At 37.5% G+C, this 21,650-nt stretch overlaps 1 protein-coding gene across 12 annotated transcripts in view; it reads left to right on the forward strand.

Moving 5' to 3' along the window:
* LOC110839718 (E3 ubiquitin-protein ligase TRIM45) overlaps window positions 1-20,857 on the forward strand; it is a 35,111-nt gene extending 14,254 nt beyond the window's left edge. For 2 of the 12 annotated variants that reach the window (XM_087353821.1, XM_022084163.2), the window contains exons 2-11: window positions 3,234-3,453; window positions 10,229-10,416; window positions 10,737-11,044; window positions 13,533-13,913; window positions 14,358-14,582; window positions 16,245-16,446; window positions 17,403-17,532; window positions 17,899-18,013; window positions 19,151-19,274; window positions 19,851-20,857. In XM_087353821.1, coding sequence (XP_087209947.1) covers window positions 3,323-3,453; window positions 10,229-10,416; window positions 10,737-11,044; window positions 13,533-13,913; window positions 14,358-14,582; window positions 16,245-16,446; window positions 17,403-17,532; window positions 17,899-18,013; window positions 19,151-19,274; window positions 19,851-19,981 — 1,935 coding nt within the window. In that variant the 5' untranslated portion in view covers window positions 3,234-3,322 and the 3' untranslated portion in view covers window positions 19,982-20,857. The other 10 variants (XM_022084170.2, XM_087353823.1, XM_087353822.1 and 7 more) reach the window with 9 other exon arrangements.
* Window positions 20,858-21,650: the final 793 nt, after the last annotated feature.

Below are 21,650 nucleotides of genomic sequence, written 5' to 3' on the forward strand. Positions count from 1 at the left end.
GTTGTATTTGCCTTAAGTTCAATAAACTTGTAAATGTGGTAGACCTTCTATAAGGTATTTGGTATGTTTAAATTACTGTTTGAGAGGAAGATAATATAAAATAGTTGCAGTGTGCAAGGATGTGGATTGAATTTATCTATCTGTGGGTAGACTGGTTTGTTGTGAACACGGTAATGAACATTTCGTTTTCATAAAAGGCGTGAAAACGACTGTCAGCTTCTCAAGAAGGACTGTGATCTATGGAGTTGGTTAAGAATAACCATTTAAATGATACCCTGTCTGTAATATTATAACCCAGCTCTGCATGAAAAAAACCTTGACGTTTTGCGCCAGATACCGTAGGACTATCTCCCCCTTCGTGTCTCAACAAACTGTGCAGGAACAATGTGCATGGGGTGGCGGAAACACGTGTTGGTGCACAAGAGAAGGAAGCTAGCTGTCTTGTGAAATTCAGTACGACAAACGGCAGTGAGCAGATATCGATTATTGTCAAAGCAGGATACACCCTCATTTGTCAATAATTACAGAATGCCAGCAACAAACCATCTAGTTCATATTTGCCACTGATATTACATGCACTGTTTCGTAACTATGTATAATTCTGTAAAATAGAGAAAGCCATTAGACTCATGTGTTTCAACTTTCAACTCCTGGACATTAAAAAAATTCTGACAAAAATTATATTAATTTCACGTGGTGAGAGCATATAAATACGATTTTATGCTGGGAAGACAACATTTATTAACAAACTCTATGGAGCAGAGTCCTTCTTCAGAGACTGACAGTCCCTGAAGTAGTCAAGAAATTTTCCTCCTTATATGGAACTTAAAAAGAACCAGTCACCGGTCCCTAATCTGAGGCAGATGAATCCAGTCCACACCCTTCATCCATATTTTTATAAGATCCATTCTAATATTATCCTTCAAGCGACTACTAGTTTTCCCAAGTGATTTTATCCATTCAGATTTTCAGACAGTTTAATAACTAGCTGGAGAAATGAATGGTTTAACAACACGTCTTTTCACCCTTGTCCTGCTGTGGTCTCTTGCGGACATGATAATTGACATGTTTATGCCACAAAAGGCATGAAACTTTCACAGCTGAGCGACTACCAGTTTTCCAAGAAGACCCTTCCGCTGCGGCGTTAGTAGGAATTTGTCTCTTCAGTCATTCGGGTTTGTAAGACTCAGAACAAAATAATCGGCGAAGGTAAAAATTTGTCCTTGGTGCTTAATTAAGCACCACGTTATGCAGACGTATGGGGAAGTGGAGACCGAATTCCCCGAATCCTTAACCTCGTTGCTAGATGAGGATGAATAGTTAGCTTCACGTTCCCCAGTTCTGAAGTATGAATGTTTTAAATATTTGGTAGGACTTCTTTAACACAGCTCGATCCATCGAAACAAACGTAACACAGGTAGTCTAAGGTAAACATCCATGCCCTGAACCGAATTTGAATGTGGAATCTCAGCGTTCGTGTGATCCTTGGCTGACTGAAGATTCTGTTCATGTAGTTCTTCTGAATGACAGGAAAACCATATGTATCTACAGTTACATTAACCATCCTCTGGGTTCTGTTTCTACATCTCCCCCTCTGGAGGCAAGCGCGACTGCTGCGCTCCATTTACTTTCGTTCTTCTTAGTCTTGTAAATATCATCCCAAAAAGTTCATCTCGAAACTTCACCATGTGTCGATGTTTAAGTTCCATGTGACGGGTGCGTAGTTGTGGCTGTAGGGGGAGCGTTCCAAGTTCTGATGAATGGTGTGCACAGAAACCGGTGCGGGAGCGAGGGAGTGAGTGGGGTACAACATGTGTGTCTCTTCCAGATCTCCTTGCGACCGACCCTTCATGTGGTGTTGTCGCCACGTGGTCCATATCACACCTCCGCTACAGAGTCAGCCAGCATCCACCTGGCTGCTTTGTTTCTGGATTTTGATTGTTAAAAATCGATTGCCCTGACTGCTATTCCTTCAGCCCTTCCTTGCAGATGTTGGAATAGTAAATTAAAATAGGCCACCATGTATCCCTTCCACTTCTTAATTCATAATCACCGTCGTATTCGACACTATATAACGTCTGCAGTCGAGAAGCTCGGGTTCTCACCTTGGTCATTCCAGATGGTAGATAAGTGGCACTAGGACGGGTTTTTCTTCTAGTTCTTAAGTTCTTCCTCCTCAGTATCATTCCAGTCATGTTACATATTCGCTCGCATATATCATCTGGGGTTGGACAGTGAGCTCATTAGCGGCTACAAATCCAGAGAGTCATAGTTTCTCCCTTTTCGTAACAATAACGATATATACAGGCGAGAAAGTGTCGGTACATGAAATAACACGTAAAGAGACAAACAAGTCACGCTTATCTGTATTGGATTCCGATAGACAGAGGATTGGTCCTCGCTCCCTAACTTGGCACCATTCAACAAACTGACATCTGGTTTCTAGATTGTATTAGATACTTCACTCTGGTCACTGTTACGCTGGAAATGAAAGAGTAAGTGTTTGATGCAAAGACCTCCTGATTTTACATATTGCTGTCAAAGACTGCAGATATTACAGCAAAGCTGAAATTCCTTGTGCCCTTTTTTCTTTTTTATCAGTCACAAAAAGTTATGTCAATAATTACAATGTCCTATTCTTTACTATGCAGGCTTTAATTAGAATTTATTTTCGCCTTTCACGGTTTGTCCTCTTGTACCGCCTAAATTTTGCAGTATAATGGATTCTTTCTCCCCGAATCCTCACGAATTAGGCCCTTTGGCCCGTTTCCATTCAGAATTAATTCCGAAACAAGCAGTCCTTCAGATTTTCAGTAGGACTTCTTGGTGGGAGATCGGTTCATCGTAAGGACTCTGCTTTTAAGGACAGCACAGAAGAAAAAGCGAATATACCCGTTCTCCGAGGGTGATTGGGACCCGCGATTTCCAAGACGGTGAACATTTTAAATCCCTTAGCAACTGCTATCGGATGTATAGGCTTTCGTCTCTTCAATTTGGGAAACACTCGTCAGGGCTCTTGGACAGATTTACGGTTCACTGCAAGGCTTCTTAAAAATACAGATTACACAGGCTCTTGTAGGCCTCTACAGACAATCCTTGCACGGAAATCGAACCCCCGATCCCGTGTCCTAGACATCCAAGGCACGTGGCCGATATGTTCATCTTCGTGTTCCCGTAAACGTGACGTAAGAAGGGGACTGCGTTTGAAACTCCTGGTTGTGTTCTTGGAGCAGCGTGTATGCACCCGACGCCTCCCCAGCCTGACAGCGGTTCAGTCACTCTCCGATCGTCGTAAGAGTGGTATGTGACGCTGTGTCCGATAATGGAGGTAGATCACGTGACGTACATCTTCGGCAGCTTCTCTCGTCGACGTCAGGCTGACGACGTGACTGCTTCCAAGAGGAAGTCTTTGGATCCATCCCCCATTGTGACACAGCAGTGTCGAACTGGAAGGTATGAACAGGCCGGCACTGTTTTTATTATGATTTCTTCGTTTTTTAATTACACTTTTCCAACTGTATATGTTAGATCGAATAAGAAATGGCAAAATGGCTATGGATAAATGTGACATGTTTAAGCCACAAAACCCATCTTTTACCTTTGGACGATAAATTTCAGCCAGGATTTGAAAGAGGCTAATCCCGAATAAAAACAGATGCGCGATCGTATAATACGAAGCGACGTTTAGTTTTACGGTGTCAGAAATCGACTGCAGGTTGCGTTTCGGCTCCTCCATAATAAGCGGGCCGCTTGTCACTACGTCGTGGCTTCCTCAGATTTACGATGGACGGTCTCCAGATCTGGAAGGTACCCGCAAATGTAGTTAACAAGCTGACAGACTACAATGGGTGGCCCTCCAATATGCGGAAATGAGAATTGGGTGAGAGGCTAACACCCCGTCACCTGATAATCAGCATTTTGCGAAATGGTACACCGACTCGGAAGCATTCTGTGGTACAGCGCAAGATTCGTGTGTGAAAATAGGTCTTCGTAAACAGGACCAGGCGGGGTTTGTGGGTGTGGTAATGAAAATTCCGGCTTTAGAAAATGCGTTTCGACCTCAAACGTGTTTGGCATTAATGTAATTCAAAGTGTAAACAGTTTTTTTATATACATACTTTATATCTTATTAAACAAGTTTTTTTGATTCCAGGTAACTGTCTCTCGTCATGCAGAGTGATACGGTAAAAAATGTACCTTGGCCGCATACAACACTAATCCCTGATTTAAGCCGTCTCCTGTACTCATCTCGAGCTAGTGTTACGTTGCTATGTCAATGAAACGTGATAAATGTCCATGCTGTAATTTTATGTAATTTATTTGGAACGTATTTCAATTTGCTGAACAGGTAACAAACTGTAAGAGTCATTCACATAATTCGTTGACCTATTTAATATCTATCATGCTTGCCGCACGTCCGAAAGACAGGTCCTCGGTCAGTCAGTTCGTTAGTCTGTCAATCGGTCGGATAGTTAGTGCGCTAGGTGTTCCGTCAATAAGTCAATCAGTTACTCTGTTACTTGGTTAAGTGTCTGTAAGTTGAACTTCTCCTGTCCGTGTCTGATCCATCATCCACCTTCTGAACACAAGTCTGAAATCTTCCAGTTTTAAAGTTTCGATATGTATTTATTGCTTAATATTAATCATGATCTTTGTTAAGTGCAAGTATTGTAATTGCTGAGGTAGAGGGAGATAACATAAAACGCGACGGGTGTAAACAAATTCGTGCCAGGGCCGTGATAGTAGTTTGAAAGGCGAACCCCAGCCTTGAAAAAGCAAGTTTCATGCGTTGTTTTTCAAACAATATCCTTATGCAAATATGGCTTTATAATGTCACACCAGTGTCGTATTTACTCCGTTATCTTGTTTATTACGTGTTGCGACAGAATCCGTATAAGTTGAGCAAAAACTTCATTACGAAGGCAAAACTGCTGAGTACTTATTGATTCGCGATGCAGTAACAAGAGTGTTGAGTTCAACATTTTTTTATTATTTAGTGTTCTGTCTGACGACAGGTCCATATATTATGAACAGGATCCCTCCATCCTCTTCAGGTTGTCAGGGGACCTGTTCACATATATACATTCTTGGTAGTTGATCCAGAAGTGGTTTGCCATTGCCTTCTTCTGTGTGAGTGGAGTAATTGTTGGGATGCCACGGAGAAACCGGGGAAGCCCCCAGAGGAAAACGCCGTGACGCCTAGACCACTGCCTTGCCCAACACAAGTTATAAATCTGAGCACCACCGGGAATTGAACCCGGGACCCCAGGATTACAAGGCTAGCGTCCTGACCGCTAGACCACCGTGAAAAGAGAGGTCTTAATGCTGTGTTTATACTTCATATGACCCACTTATTGGTTCTATATTTAGCAGCCTCGCAGTTTCGTGTTAGTTTTATAATGACAATATCGAGCTTACATTAGTGTTGAATTTTTGTCGAGGTTGGGAAATTAGAGGTCACAACTCGTTGCTACTAAACATTCTCCGTAGTATTGCGACATGGTGTGTTATTTGACGACGTATGGTTTTGCTATGAGGTTTGTGGTCACTGTAGTACCAGTAATTTATACGTCTGAGTAAATAGATATGCTTTAAGATTTACTGATGTTTTAGCTGTTCATGATATTAACATTCTGTGTCTTGTCTTTTATAACTTTTCTTTTTTCTCTCTAATTTACTTTGGCATGAGTAAATTGTATAATGCTGAAATAAATATTTGGACCTGAGGGGGGCGAATGGAATGTATGTTGCGTACGAAGGGCTTCGTGATACGGAGGTTATGAAGGTGGTTATGTGGTTTATATTACATAAGCGAAAGAAGTTTGGTGAAAACTTTCTTGAAAGGCGACCACTTGGAAGGTCAATAAGATGGTAGTGTAATATTAAGGAAACTAAATTGGTATAATATAAGGCGAATGAGACTGGCTCAGGATCGGGTCCAATATATATTTAATTTTCGGGATTTGCTATCAGAGTTTTTTATAATTTTATTGCAGTATTAGTTACTGCTTTCATGCTTCGGACCGGCGATACGGAATGCGCACTGGTTCGAGTCTCGGGGAAAGAAATTTCTCATGAGCTTTCGCCCAGTGTATGGGACCAGTGCCAACCCAGCATCGTGAGGAAATTGGGGAGCTACAATGAGTAGCGTAATCCGGTCAGGGAAGCTAGCAATGGCTGGGGGTTCGTCTTGCTGACCACACGTCACCCTACGTATATCTGGTTGGATGATCGTTCACCTCTGCTTAGGCATGTGAACGTGAGGCCAGCAGCCAGCTATTCGGCTTTGGCTCTCAGAGGGCTGTACGCCACGGATTATTATTAGTTACTGCTTTATCTAAGTATTCATTGCCTGTCCTCACGTTCTCAATGTTTATTGTGTTTCTATGAAAAATATATTTTAGAGTTATTCTGTCTTGTTTCAGTTAAACAATTCTTTCTCATAAATTCTGACGTCATTATTGATAAAGAATCTCTTATAAACTTTACATTCTCTGTTTGCCATTTCAGTTTTTCTCGATGTAAACTTCCTTGTTATATTCTTCCTTTACCGTGTTTATTCCGTTTTCCCCCTTCGTTGCCAGTGGTGTTGATAGTGTATAATAGTGGGATTTTATTCTGATTATTTGCGTTGTATTTTTCATCCGTCGCTTTGTCTCAGAGATAAAATACAATTCATTTCCTGCTCTTCTTGATTCTGTTGTGCCTTCATGATAGCATGTTAAGCTTGTGTCGAACAAGTAGGCTAATAGTAGATTCAAAATCCTTTCATCTATGCGATTTTCTCCGTTTTTCCATCTCTGGTCTTTTTGCTAAATGGCCATAACAGGTTTCATAGTGTATAAAGTGGTGTACGCTTTTTTCTTTGGCAATTGTTTAATGCGCAATACGATCGCTGTGCGGCGCCACTGCGCTAAATCTGTCGGCATCCTTTGTGTTTGGTCAATTTGAATACATATTAAGATGACTGTCATAATCTACAGTATAGGTCATTTAATTGGGCCTATTTAAATACCACTTAGGTAGCTATTTTAACAAAGCGTGGGCGAGGAATAGGCGTTTTAGTTAGTCTTTAATAAAATATTGTATTTAGAAAGTAAGATATATTTTATATGAGCATAACAAGCCTTATGGTTGGAAGCTGTATGGAAATTATTCATACCAATGTTTTATGGACAGTAGTTTGGAATAATATGGCAGTAAGACGTTAAATACTAACGATGCCTGTTATATTATTCCTATTACAAATTTGATGTTATTCAATTTCGTAACATAAACAGTAAACTTTCAAACCTTGCGAAGACAATTCCGAACAATGTCTGCTGTTCTTGGTTCTTGAATTTGTGGGGCATGGCACGTGCGTTTGAGCGATGCTTCCCTGCGGGTCCGTCATTTCCTAACAAAGGAGTCTCAGATCGTTGCGTCTATGTTTTAAGAAAGTTTCGTTTTGTTTATTGCAGGATATACGAGTATGTGATTGCGTCACGACAAGATGTTTTGAAACTTGGAATTCTCAGAAAGGAGTATTGCTTCACATTTAAATTTGTTGCAGTTAGATGAAGCAGAGCCTCGATTATCCATAACTTACCCGTATGTCGCATTGAAAGTCAGAGGCATTACTTACAAAAATAAATAAATAAGACACCGGTATGTGTAATTACTGGACTAATAGTTTGCCAAAACTGTTAAATAAAACTTTGTTTTATTTTATCTTCGTAAGTAGGTAATCCTATGCAGTTTTACTACCAAAAGTATTTGAATATTTTCAGTGTTCCTTATTATGATAAGAAGTTGTTAATTGAAACCCGAACAAAATTTAAATTAAGAGAAAAATTAACTTAAAAACAAAAACACGAAGCAAACCAAGTTATGAATGGAAGTGAACGCGTTGGATTCAGTAGTCCACAAGCTTTCAAATTCCATCACAGCAAAATGGTTTTAGCTGTGCCGTAAGCCATTCTTTCTTTGCGTGTTTCCATAATTGATTAACATTTCAGATGATATTTTATAAATGTTAATTCTTCGGTCGTCCCGAATACACCGATAAATCTGTTCCTTAAGATCAGTATATATGGCAGTCGGTGTAGTCCGGAATGCTCTCATAAAGAACACTCGTCCGCCCTCCTTCGACTCTTCACTAATTCCTAAACTTTCCTCTATTCATGTAGTTATCGCCATGCTAGACTCTCATTTTTCCGTAGTTTCCACACCCCGTGATCACAAAATTGCATCGCATATCATTCTTCTTCTTTGGTACGTTTTGTGCATGGAAAAGCCATGTTAAACACGTAAGTTATTATGACTATTCAAAATGCATGGAAAATAAATCAGGTTCAAGTGAGAGAACGTTCATATTCATATTGGCCGTATTTTTCAGGGCTTCCAATAGTCTTCGTTATTTAACAATGCTACATCTTTATACGTCAGATGGTATTGGTTACATTAATAATAGTGAAGAATGTAAAATTAATTTAATGAACGGCACTGGAAATGAAAAATTAACTTCAGTGCAGGTTTGTTCGCTAAATTAAAAATGGAACTCGAATCTGAGCCCAAAGGATTTCTCTTGATAACCATATGGCTATTTTGTACAGACAACGCGAGGTAATGAGGAACACAAATTTTGTTACTCAGCCTGTACCTGTGTTTCTTGTGCAAGCGAAAAACTCTGTGTTTGTTTCAATGGATGGCACTATTTCATTGTGTTTCTAGATTGGGGATCACTCGCATTGGTCGTAAGGCTGAAACTTTCATATCACAAGCTAGAACCCCCCTTGGGACATACTGTCTCAATATTCAGCCCTGACAATGGAGAAAGTATGTTTCTCCGAAATGTTGGCATTTGCCGATGAGTCTACACTATACCAAACCCAGAAGAACGTTATCATTAAGAAAAACTGTCGTGATAGCTGTCTCTAGTGCCTCATGTTTAGCGACGTCAGAATACTAATTATATATTATTTTATAGTCCAGTTTTATCCTCTAGACTTGTGTCGTCTAAAATATGTCATTCCCTCCACATCCCGTCCGTTTAAAACTTAAAACTTGAGAACCAAAGCCTGTAGAAGAACCTGTTTATAGGTTGCTCTATGGACGCCAGGTTAGTGCACTTCGTCGTCACGTTCGACGTTCAATATGTCTAATTTTACCACATCACTCACTGTTGTATTAGGGAAACGTCAAATTATCGCAGCGCCCCAACAAATTTCTTAGGTTTGGCATTAATGACTGCTGTACATATGTACCAGTTGAAGGTAGAAATTCAACGTTCCCTTTAACAGTGTACTCGTGTTTTCTTTCAAGCGTTTCTCTAAAGAGTTGTTTACTCGTGAAATTCTCGAAATAACTTTCACCAGAAAGGTAAATACAAGACTAATGTTTATTATTCTTCAGTTTGTTATTAAAATACAGCGTTTCAAACAAAATGTTTATTGACAACCGTTATTTATCTACGTGTTATTCGTGGTCTTAGAGTTATTCTTTTGAAGTAAATTGATTTGGTATAGAGATTTTGTAGACGTGTGTGTGCCCTTTTCTGTTGATAATACGGTGTCTCACATATAGGGACACAAAACAGTTTCAAAGCGAATTTATAAAGTGCAGTATTTTATAAAGATGAACAATAAAAGCTGATTTTACGTGAATGTGAAACTTGGCCAGTTGCTGTAAGTGACGATCATAGAATTAATGTATTTTAGAACAGCTGAGAAGAATATTTTAATATAAGAGAGAGTGAGTGAGAGGGGGAGAGGAAGACATGCTGTTAGTGGAAACTGCATAATGAAGAACTCTATAATTTTGTATTTTCGCAGAATGATCTAAAGATATCACTTGGCAGGTCTAGGCTCGGATGGAAAGGCAGTATTAAAATGGATCTTAAATCAATACAAGTGGGAGGTCCCAAGTTACAATATCTGCAGGAAGTCCTTCTGCCCTCAGTATGTTCGTCTGTGGTCTGCTGACTACATTTCGGGAGATGCCTTAAAATATTGAAAATAGACCACAACCTTTTCCGTAATTACTCTCGATTTATTCACAGTTAACCTACAATATTTCAACATCTCATAACCTTAACAGCTGATGCAGTGTCGTAAAATAAAACAAGTAAATTCAAGCTAGGCAGTTGGTTTACATTAACATGCAACATCTAATACGATAAGCAGACTGAAGTAGACTTCCGTTGCATGGAAGACGAGACAGTAGGATGCCTTATGTTGTCTGCATTTAGCAGGATGCCCGTCGAGAACCGGGACGACCAACAATTTCTATGTCCGTTGTGCCAGCGGCAGTTCACGGATCCGAAAGTTTTGCCGTGCCTGCACACCTTTTGCACCGCCTGCCTGCACAAGTTAGAGTCGAACCGAGGTCTGTCATCGTGGGATGGCGAGTGTGCTACCCGATCCGAGGGCGAGTTGGGTGAGTTACGAAGGCGATGTAGGCCACCCGAACTTCATACGCTCCATTTTTTTTGCCACATTGAATGCAAATATATCGATTGTGCCAGCTGCTCTTATGGGAATGAAACCAGCAGCTCTTAATGTAATCCTGTTGTGTAGAGATCTTAAAAAATTAACCTTTTGTCAAGGCTGTAGTATTTAATAGAACGAGAAATAGCATCTCAAATCTAAAAGTTTGTGACGATGGTGAGTTAGTTAGTTACTTATATACTTTCTTTGTGTGCTGTGTGTGTCAGTTAATTTTATAACTAATCAGTTATTAACATTGTATTGGGACAGAATTTGTGCGGCTGGCACACAACGGAACAGGGGCTGAGGTGAATGGAAGTTCCACGGGATCTGGATCTGGTTGTTCCGGAGGGTCAGGATATGAGAGTGAAGGACACTCAGACTCTGGCAGCTGGGCATTCAGGAACAAAGCTTACAGTCTGCTGGCCTGCCCCACATGTGGCACTAAGAACAAACTACCTCCTGGAGGGGTTGCAGTCCTTCCACCCCACTACATGCTACAGCACCGCATGGTCCTTGCATCTCTCAATCAGGAAAGCACCTGCCTACTCTGTGACTTGTGCTCCACTGACATTCCAGTAAGGCAAACTGAATTCTGTCTGCCACTTCTGGCACTTTTAAAGCTTAGAGATGCTTTCTTTTAGTCTTAGAGAGTCAGAAGATGTGATGATTTTCTGTTGGCTCACACCACTTGCCAAACCTGAACCTTTTTGTACTGGAATTTGAAGGACACTGATGGGAGTATACTATTATGTTCAGAAGGATTTCTTATACAGAGTGTAACTTATGGATCTTGAAAAGTGTACTTGTGAATGTACAGGCCTATTTTCATTACTGAAATTTCCAACATGGCGTCACACTTTTTATGCTTCTGCTCTTTGTTCAGGGCAGATATTTTGTAGAAAGTGCTTGTAATTAAATTTTCAAATAAAATGTTTAAAATATACTCCATTACATTAGGGCACCTTTCCGTTGCCATTTTCACAATTCATAAGAGGAAAAAATATCCACCGTTTCATAGGATGAACAATGTTCATTTTGATGAAACAGTTGCTGTGAACTTATTTGGTTTTCAAAGCCAATACAGCTATACTGGTAATGGTCATTATTAGATTTTTTAACTTTGCCAGTGGATGCTGAGTTTTTGAAAGAAGAGATGCTGAAATTGAACATCAGAAACTAGATCATAAATGGTAGTGGTAGTGTTGATGCTGTGGGTACTGAAGTGTATCACTGAAATTTTATCTGACTGCACTGTGTGGCTTTGATCCGAATACCTCACCCCTACGCTCTTGCCTATTCTGCTTGGTGTGGCTCTGAGAACAAAGGGAAAGAAATTAAACTATGACAAATTGTTAGTAATTTTAGAAATGAAAGAAGAATGTAACTCGAAAAGAAGGCATTTTCAGATCCATATACATATGAATGTTCTTTATTGTTCTGGTTTGTAGAACTCATCACTGTACTGCTTTAACCCAGAAGAAAGTGCTCCTGGTACTTATTGATAAGAAGGTGGTGTATCTCAGAGGTGATTTTGGTGTGGCGTATATATGCATTTTAAAAGCTTCCTCATTACTTTGTCATTAAATTAGGTAATTGTAATTGAAATATGGATGACCATACTGGGGTTCAGACTGATTTCCTTCCTGGTACATATCTTGTATGGTTACTGCAAAGCTATACTATTTGATTGGTCTTTGGAAAACAATGTATTTTATGCTCATGTCATTAAATAATCGAAGATTTGCGAGAGTTTTGAGAATTGCTAAGGAGGTGTCCACTGTTAATGTTTCTTATTTTAACTTCATTTATCATACATTTTCTTACCGTTATATGAAAAGTTGCCAACATTTTAATGTCATTTCACATTAATCTTTATGAATGGCTCATCCTTTAAAGTTAATATGCTGAGTCCCATATTCCTCCACAGAAAGGAACAACAAACAAACGTTTGCTATGAGCAGGAGATAATTTGTCACTTTGGCAACTTGACTTGCACCAGGCAGATACAACCCATCTTGTGCCCAGATGTGTTTGTAGCAGTTTTAATTTATAATATTCAGCTGTTATTGATCACTGTTACAGTTGAGATTTTTTGTGCTTCTTATTGGAGAGGCATGTGATGTAATGTATAGTATGTGTAAGGAATCATGCATCTTGCACAGTCGGCATGTTGAAACTTAGCCATACTACACAAATATTTTTCTGTTGCTTTTAATGACTTTTATACATTCTTTTCATGAAGACAAAATACTAGTAATGAGTTTCACAGAAACAGCTAAGAAATTTACCATGCTGAAAGATTATTATATTTGTTGCTTTCCTCCTTCTTTCCTTCCTGATTTCATCAAAACGATTTTTAAATCAAAATAAATTATTATATATGTAACTATGTATCGATTTCCTAACATCAGTGACATATTTTAGTTTCTGATCACCATTCTTCTCCATCCATCCACTGTCCTTCTTCTGCTTCTCTCTCTGTTATTGCATCCTGCACATTAATTTTATCCATCTAACTCTTATCTTCCTTCTTTCCTCATCCACTTCAGCACTTGTTTGGGTCATCTGTTGTTTGACATTCTTTGGATGTGTCTCTACCATATTATTCATGATTTATTACAGATAACTGAAAGAAATTAATCTGAAATCAGGTACATAATTATCATCAAATGGTAAAATTGTTTGGTTATTTTACAACACTTTACGTGATGGATACTGATTCAATTTGTGAGTCTTTGCTTAAAGTTGTCTGACTATTTTAATTTTATGGATTGTGGTGGTGCCATATCTCATAATTTATGTGAAGCACGTATTAAACTTCATCATTTATTAAAAACTGCTTATAATACTAAATAATTAGTACATGATAGAAAATATAGATCTGAATAATACCTATAACTTTTATTTGAAATATTGCCTGATAGGATGACTTTGATTCATTTTGTAAGAACAGACTTGCAACTGCAGTAAATTAGTATGAAGACCAGTGTGGTATACAAAATAACAAAGAACATATCTTATTTTCATTCTTGTTGTATGCAACTCTAGATTCCTTCTTTTCAGGCTACCAGCCGTTGCACAGATTGTCTCCTGAGTCTGTGTACATTCTGCTGTGAAGCACACCAACGACAACGTGTAACAGCAGGTCATGAGGTGTTAGCCCTTCATGAGGCCCGTCAGCGAGGCATTACAAGGGTTCGTCGGCAAGCTATGTGTCCAGCTCACCCAGAACTAGAACTGCAGCTGTTTTGCACATCATGTGGTCAGGTGGCATGCCGTGAGTGCTGCTTGTTAATCCATCATGGCCATGCCTGTGATACTGCAGCTCAAGCTGTTCAGATGTACACTCACAGCATGAAAGATGCTCTAGAAAGTGCTCGTCCAATTGCTGAAGAGGTTGTAGTAAGCCTGGGTAGACTACAACACCTGAGTAAAAGAATACAGGTACAAAATAAACAGTAAAATTGCCTAAACTTTTGTGTGTCACTCTTAATTAGTTACATAATGAGTTGTCAATTTTTTTTCCTTATGTTTGAATTACTTTGTGACACTTGAAGATGTGTTCTTTCTAAAATGAGTTACTTGTGTTAAGTTATTTTTCCTCTGTAAAGTGTTGTTTGAGTGTCATATCAAATAGGATTTATGTTGATATTGCTATGAACTAAAATTAAATTCACTTGATAACTTTTATTGTAGCTAGCCACACATGCAGCCAGACACACACACACACACACACACCACCTTGTTCCAAATTTAATATAAATTTGTTCTGTAGTTCCAGAAATAAAACAAGCTGGCAAATGTGCATTTAGAGAACACATAAAAATTATTGGCTGACAGAATAGTGATCTGATTGTAATGGTACCAAACTTGTGTGATGTGTTACAGATGCGATGTAGCCAGGTGCATGAGGAAGTGGACCAGTTTATTGACTCATACATTTCTGCTCTTGAGGAGCATCGAAGAACTCTTCAAGTACAGGTGCAAGAGGCTCATGAGGCGAAGCTTCATATGATCCATGCACAACAGCTGGAGCTGGAAAGACATGCAAAAGACTCTCAGAATGCAGTTTCATTTGCAGAGGATCTCTTGGCAGAGAGCTCTGACATTGAGGTAGTTTTGATTTTGCATTTTATTTACAGTACCTCTAAACTGAGTAGACAGAACTTAAGGCTTGTAACAGAAGAATGTATAACATACATAACTAACCACTTGCCTGATGAACATATTGGTACAAGTTTTTCCCTGAGAAGTCATTGCCATTATCACCAATGCTCACAACTTTATCATGTCTTGAATCATTTAAATACATTTTGCATCCCACAATTTTTCTCCCTAATATCTATCTTAAAATTATTCTCCCATCTACATCTTGGTCTCTTAAGCAGCCTGTTTTCAAACCAGCATTTAGTCTAAATTTACAATTTTTCATGTTCATACTCACTCATCTGTTTTCTTGTGAAGAGTACAAATTATTATTAAGTTCCTGTTTATTAGTAGACACATTATGGTTTAATGAATATTCATGTGCTATAAAAAATTTACAGGATTATTAAAATAAAATGAAATTAAGTATGATCCATATTGAGCACATTGAACTACCATTTTATATCAAGCTCTGAATAAAGATTGCTGTCTTATGGGTTATTGCGCCATGTAGTCTGGTAGATTTTCACCGACATTCCAGAGGTCATACTGCCTCCGTCATCAGCACGATAAATGTGCCAATCGAGTGGAAAGGGTCAGGTTTGTAGGGACCAGACAGTAACTGGAGAAGCCTGATCCTAGCCAATGAGAGCTGGTGTCAAATCAGGCATGGGTGAGGACCAATAGGAGTACTCTGAATAATTATTCATGTTATATATTTTCTAACACTGACATATTTAGACTTCTTACACCCAAGTAAAACATATTTCTGTGTCTTTTTGGTCAGATTTGTGGTCATGGTGAGAATACTCTTTCTCAGGCTGAATGCATTTGATCATATTCAGAGCCAGACAATTGGGAATAAAAATTATCATTTCCTAAATAGTAATAAAATGTGACAAAAGGCATCAATTAATTTATTTTATTTCTTTTTTCTTTACCATTGAGTGGTTCAGTCATATGGAAATATTAACATAGAAAGAAATGTAAGTTTGCTAACCTATGCAAAGATTGTTTGTGACATAGTAGGTTGAAATTCACAGTATGTTATGATGTGTCATGACACATGTAATATCCTGACCCACACAGTTGAGCATTTGTGATCAGAAAAATACAAGGCAAAGTTTGTGTTTCTTGCTTTCAGTATTTGCTCATTTCAGATAAAATATTTGCCTCTGATTTATTGAAGGATATAAACATATTCTGTTATTATAATTGTATAATAGTGGCAGTGTGTTTATTGGTGTATTTATTGATTTATGAGAGCAGTGATTTTCAGCTTGTTGGTCACGCAGTATACAAAATTAAATTAAAAAGGATTGTGTGTTTTACTATGTAAAATTACTATAAAAAACTTCTGTTTGGAGCAAATATATACATATATGTTATTCACATTTTTGTCTCACTCAATAGGTAGCAGTCTCATGATTTTGAAACATGGTGGATCACAGTACATATATTAAGTGGTGTCATTTCTGTCAGAAGGTTACTTCTGTAATCTTTCAGAAAACTGAGTGACATAGTAAAAAATGTTGAAAACCACTGATTTAAAGAATATTGTTTTTAGCTGTGACTACACTTGTAGTGTGAAATTGCCTTGAATTACCAACATGGTACATACATCTATAGCTGTTGAGTCTGGTGGTGCCAGTACTGCACCGACTGGAGTGGTGTTGCACTGCAATTGGTTCCAGTTTGATGGAACCCCGTGTGTCAGAGTGTCTGCGGTTCCTCCCTAATGAGACTGCAGAGAAGATTAAGGGCCATGCTCTGTTTGGCATCATCACAACTCAGGTCATTTCCCATCAGCACTGCACTCTTAATGTGAACAGTAAGTCATTGCCACCAAGTTAATTTTTTCATTCTTCGACGTTAATTCTGAAATTTGGTATTGAAAGGATAATGGAATCAAATTAAACTAGGGGAAGGATCTGTTGAAAACAGTGGGCATAAAAATATTATTATTGGTCTCATGAGAGTTATATCTCATTGCAGAGAAAGTCACTGCCTGATACACTGAATAGGATAAATGTAACTGAAAATTAAATCATGGTTCAGGGGTTTATAATCTTTAGTCTGCTGACCCACAATCATGTTTGTGATATTGTATCACTCTGCATGGTTATAAAATAGTTACTACATAATGTTTACATATTTTTCAGTTAATAGTTAGTAAGAATGATAAAACAGAAAACTTGTTAAAGTGTATAACTAAGTAAATTTTGAACCTACTTGCCTACCTAGTAACTTGTCATGCAGTTCCAATAAATTGCCTACAGTGACTTACAAGTTGATAAGAATGTATCAGTGTCGCCCTAGGTCTTGAATGGTTGAAAGCTCTTATTACAGTAAAAAAATAATATTTTGATGGTTATTATAACAAATGACAATTTAACTCATGCATATTTATGTAGTAATGAAACTGCTATTTTACAACAGCTTCTAAGTAGTGCCATATTATTCATAGAAACATCTGGATAGGGTCTGTCTGTATTTGATTCTATATATTACATTAATAAAGGCATGCTGTGCTTGAGAAATAATGATTTCCACCATATCAGTGAAGATGTTTTTAACAACTAAGTAAACAGATGTTTTTACTCACAATGAAGAACTTTTTATATACAACTAGTTTCTTGTAGCTACAAAGGTATTTTGACACTTAAATTAGACTCAAATACAAAAGGAATAACAATTTTTGAATTCTATAAAGGTAGTACAATTGAGGGATTAAATACCTAATTATAAATTACAGAAGAGAAGTTGAAATATTGGATTTTCATGCAGGTCTGATGGATGTCTGTCAACATCAGAAAGCAGAGTCAGTGATGGTGACACGAGATGCTGATGATCAACCCTTATGCCATGGAGGGGAGAAGGTTGTGGCTGAAGTATGGCACAGGGATGCCAGCTGCAGGTAGATTGCTTGTTCTGCTAATAACATGTATTGTACAGTAACATTCCTAGTCTGGTGTTGGCAGTGAATACTTATAAATTTAAAAACAACAAAGGAAGAAAATAATCAGTCTTTGATTTGGAATAGACATCAGTCTATGCTCCAGTGTGTCTGTAGTTCATCACCAATTTCAGAAGTCTGCTGTTATGCATTATGTTGATACACATGGTCTATGATAGTGTGAATTATTTAGTTGGAAATAACAATCCAGCCCGTGAAGACATTTGAACTGTTAGATATAATATTTTAAAGGATGCTTGATATAATAGTATAATAATAGTTTTGCCTTTACTTTGCAGTTTCTTATATTGTCCTTTGGGGTTACAGGAAGATTCCAGTGCAAGTGACAGATCAGCAAGATGGAACATACCTGATCTCATTTGTGCCTGACACTTCAGGAAACCTAAGCCTATCTGTATCAGTACAAGGAAAGCCAATTCAGGTGAACCAACCTTTTCCTTTCAGTGGCATGCTGAAAATATTTGATTCTGTAATTTTTTTCATTTATATGATGTGTTAGAGTTTAAATTTTATTCTGACACATTAACATCACTTATATTTTATATATCAGGTATTTCAACACTAGTATACCATTTTCAGATCATTTCTCTGTTTTTCATTTGGAACTATGTAAAATAACTGCCTGTTTAGTGTTCTGAGGGATCCTTGGTCAAATATTAAAGAAAACCAAAATGGCAATAATTAAAATACTGCAGTTTTTTCAAATTGAATTCTTATCCCCCTGCTTTCTTCATGTTTCCTTACCCTGTGATAGGACTGCAGTATACTTTTATACAGCAAATAAATTATTCTCTCTTATAATTCCATCACAGTAAAAGCTGATCTGTTATAGAATAAGGTCAAACATACAATATTCTCATTGCTGTGACCTCAATATGAAAGTAATACATTACTCCAAAACAAGATCAGAATGTGTCACAACCAAGAGGACCACCATTGATATCAGCCTCTACAATAATGTCAAGTCCCACTATAATTTGTTTGATGACTAAGTGTGGTGTACTGTTGTTACATATTCACATTTTTAATTTCATGCACACAGATCTAAATAATATATGGCTTGCTGAAACTTTAGTACAAGTAATTATTTAAATACATTATGGTTGTTGCCAGCATAATAAACATAGAAATGTAGGTGTTTAAATTTGTTCTCCCTCCATAATATATAGTCTCTCCATCTCTTCAGAGTTCTTACTTTATCTGTGGGTGTATGTTTGTAATATTTTTTCTCTAATCTTTTATCTTCCAGCATTTCAGTATGGTACTCTGTTCTTACATTTAGTTAACCTGTAGTGATTCTGCTTTATATACTTCCATTTTGTTGTGTAGCCAATAAAGTTTCCTTGTTATAACATCTCAGGAAGCTTATTTTCAAAATTGTAGACATACAATAATTAATTATCCTACTTCCTATATTGTCCATGCAAGAGGCATCATTGTGTCCTAAAATATATCCCTAGTTTTCTTTCTTATCTAATCTCTTCCTGTATCTTGTGCTTCTTCCCATCCAGTCCAGTCCATGATTGAACAGTTTAAGAACTGACTTTGTGTGCAACAGGGTAGTCCGTTCCACATGTGTGTGCGTAGCATGCATCCACACCAGGGTACATTCCACTGCTGCAGCTTCTGTTCCAGTGGAGGCAATAAAGAAGCTACATGTGGTTGTGGAGGCAAGATGCCAGGTGAGATCATAATGAACTGAAGTTCTTTGTTTATATTTATTCATTTATTTAGTGAGGTGGTACCAATGAACTTTGTTGCACATAACAAGACCAGAAAAATGTTGTTGAACAATGTTCTAAAAATTACCCCAAGTCATGTGTACTGCCTAGTTTTGGGGGGAAAAGTAAGCGACTGACTGACAGACAGATATTGATGGACTCGTAAGATGTTATTTGCTCATGCTCGAGCATGGAGAACACCTAACAACTCAAGATAGTTGCACAAAACCCAGCAGGGGAAAAGTGTACCCAATGGAGTACACATATTTCCAAGCCAATAATTAATAAGTCCTTTGTCAATTTAAAATTTTATTTAATATTATAATAATTTAAATATACAAAATAAGTTACCTGTACTCTGAGTTGAATTCAGTGTAGAAAGAATTAATTTTATAATTTTGTAATTTCATTTTATATTGTATAGAATCACTTTGTGGCATGTTTGAGAATTCCATGTACAAGAGTATCTTTTCATGATGTGTATTTGTTTATTTCAGTATTAATAAACATTACACATGAATCCAAATTTACTTTCAGGTGGTTATCGAGGCTGTGGTCATGGACATACTGGCCACCCTGGTCGGCGTCACTGGTCATGCTGTGGCAACATTCTCCAAAACTCAGAGTGTGGTCGTCCTAATTCATCAGTGTATCAGTTCACTCTTTGATGAGCTATATTGGTGACCCTGCTCTTGATCATTTAATTCCTGTTATTCACCCACTACAGAGGAGTACCTGCATTTCTGCATCCCTCCATCAAGCAATCATAACAGGAGATTAGTTTACTGAGATCATTATCTTAACCTTGTCTCAATACTACTCACACTTGAATCCAAGATTTTATGCTACTACTTTTTAAAATAAGTTATTTTACATTATTTATTATTATGATGATGCAGGAATTGTGTAAATTTGTGAAAGGAACTCTCATCACATATTGTATGATATAATCAAGTGTTAGGAATTTCATTAACTCTTCTCCAGATATCACCAGGAAACAGGAAGCAAGCATGAATTAATTTAAAAGCTAAGATCCTCTATGAATGGTAATTCACATAGAAACACCTAGTCATTTAGGTTGGGAGAGGGTGGTTGTTTGCTGATTAAAATATCTGCATTACATTCAGTCATAAGCATATCTACAAATGAAGCTTGTACAGAAAAACATGTCAGTTTGGCTAATTGTATGGTTATTTTACAGTACTGTAAGAACTGTTGGGGTTATGTCACTTCGAATATGATAATTAATCAGGTGATATAGTTTGCTAAAGAAACAGAAACACCTGCAAAGCTTCATGCTGTTTAGCATGATCTTCACACTTTATTCTTGGCACTATAGGCTTCATTTTACTGTGTTATGATTAATGCTGATAACAATTATTGTTCCTATGAAGGTGAATTTGATGGAAGGAAGAGATATCCAGCCTGTAGTGCACATGTGTTTTGTTCATAGGCAGCAGTATGTAGTTTTCTGCTACATTGTGAATATTTATATTTCAAATATATTTATATATTTGGTAACATTAAACTCTTATGTAATATAATAGATGTGTTAATATTTTATATGATCCGAAGCTTTCATGGTGATTAAGTATAATAAATTCTTCTTGGGCTACCAGCCGTGTATGGTGGCTTAATGAAGAAAACACCAATGTTTCGAGAATGAGGATGAAGATGGTTCTTGAAACGTTGGTGTTTTCTTCATTAAGCCACCTTACACGGCTGGTAGCCCAAGAAGAATTTATTAGGTGTTAATTTTTTTTCTTTCTTCATTTCTGTCCTTTGAAGTTTACCCTTTTGAGGAAAGTTCTTCTAGTGGATAAAATTGTCAATTTAGGCCAAGTGTTTACCCATCCTATCCAGTTCCTTTACTGACATATATTCCACTAAATTCCCCATTGCTTGTATATGACTATTTCAGTGACCTGTCATTAGTAACATGTACCAAGAAAACAGTATAAAATAAGGTATAGACAGAATGTAGAGAATGTAGAATACCTGCTGTCCTTCAAATACTTTAGCCTAATTGGTAAGATGAGAATGACTAGTTAACTATATTATGATTTATTAATAATCATCATGAAACAGTACACTAAATCTAAATTTTATGGAGCAACCATTTAATGGGTAGAAAATAAATACAAAAAAGAAAAGAAATTAATTAGCATGTTTTGAAGTGATGGTTAACAGTTAAGTTTTAGAACTTTATACTGGAGAATATTTATGAAACTGTAGCACTATAGCTCTGTTAAGATATACAGATACGCATCGATTTATCTGACCGTTGTGTTCCAAAGGAAAGTTACAGAGGGTGAGAGTGCATAAATCGAAAAACGA

This window comes from Zootermopsis nevadensis, unplaced genomic scaffold (genome assembly GCF_977971745.1).
Source record: "Zootermopsis nevadensis isolate Lab colony 2312 unplaced genomic scaffold, Znev_1.0 Znev_ptg000022l, whole genome shotgun sequence".
Classification (NCBI taxonomy): domain Eukaryota; kingdom Metazoa; phylum Arthropoda; class Insecta; order Blattodea; family Termopsidae; genus Zootermopsis; species Zootermopsis nevadensis.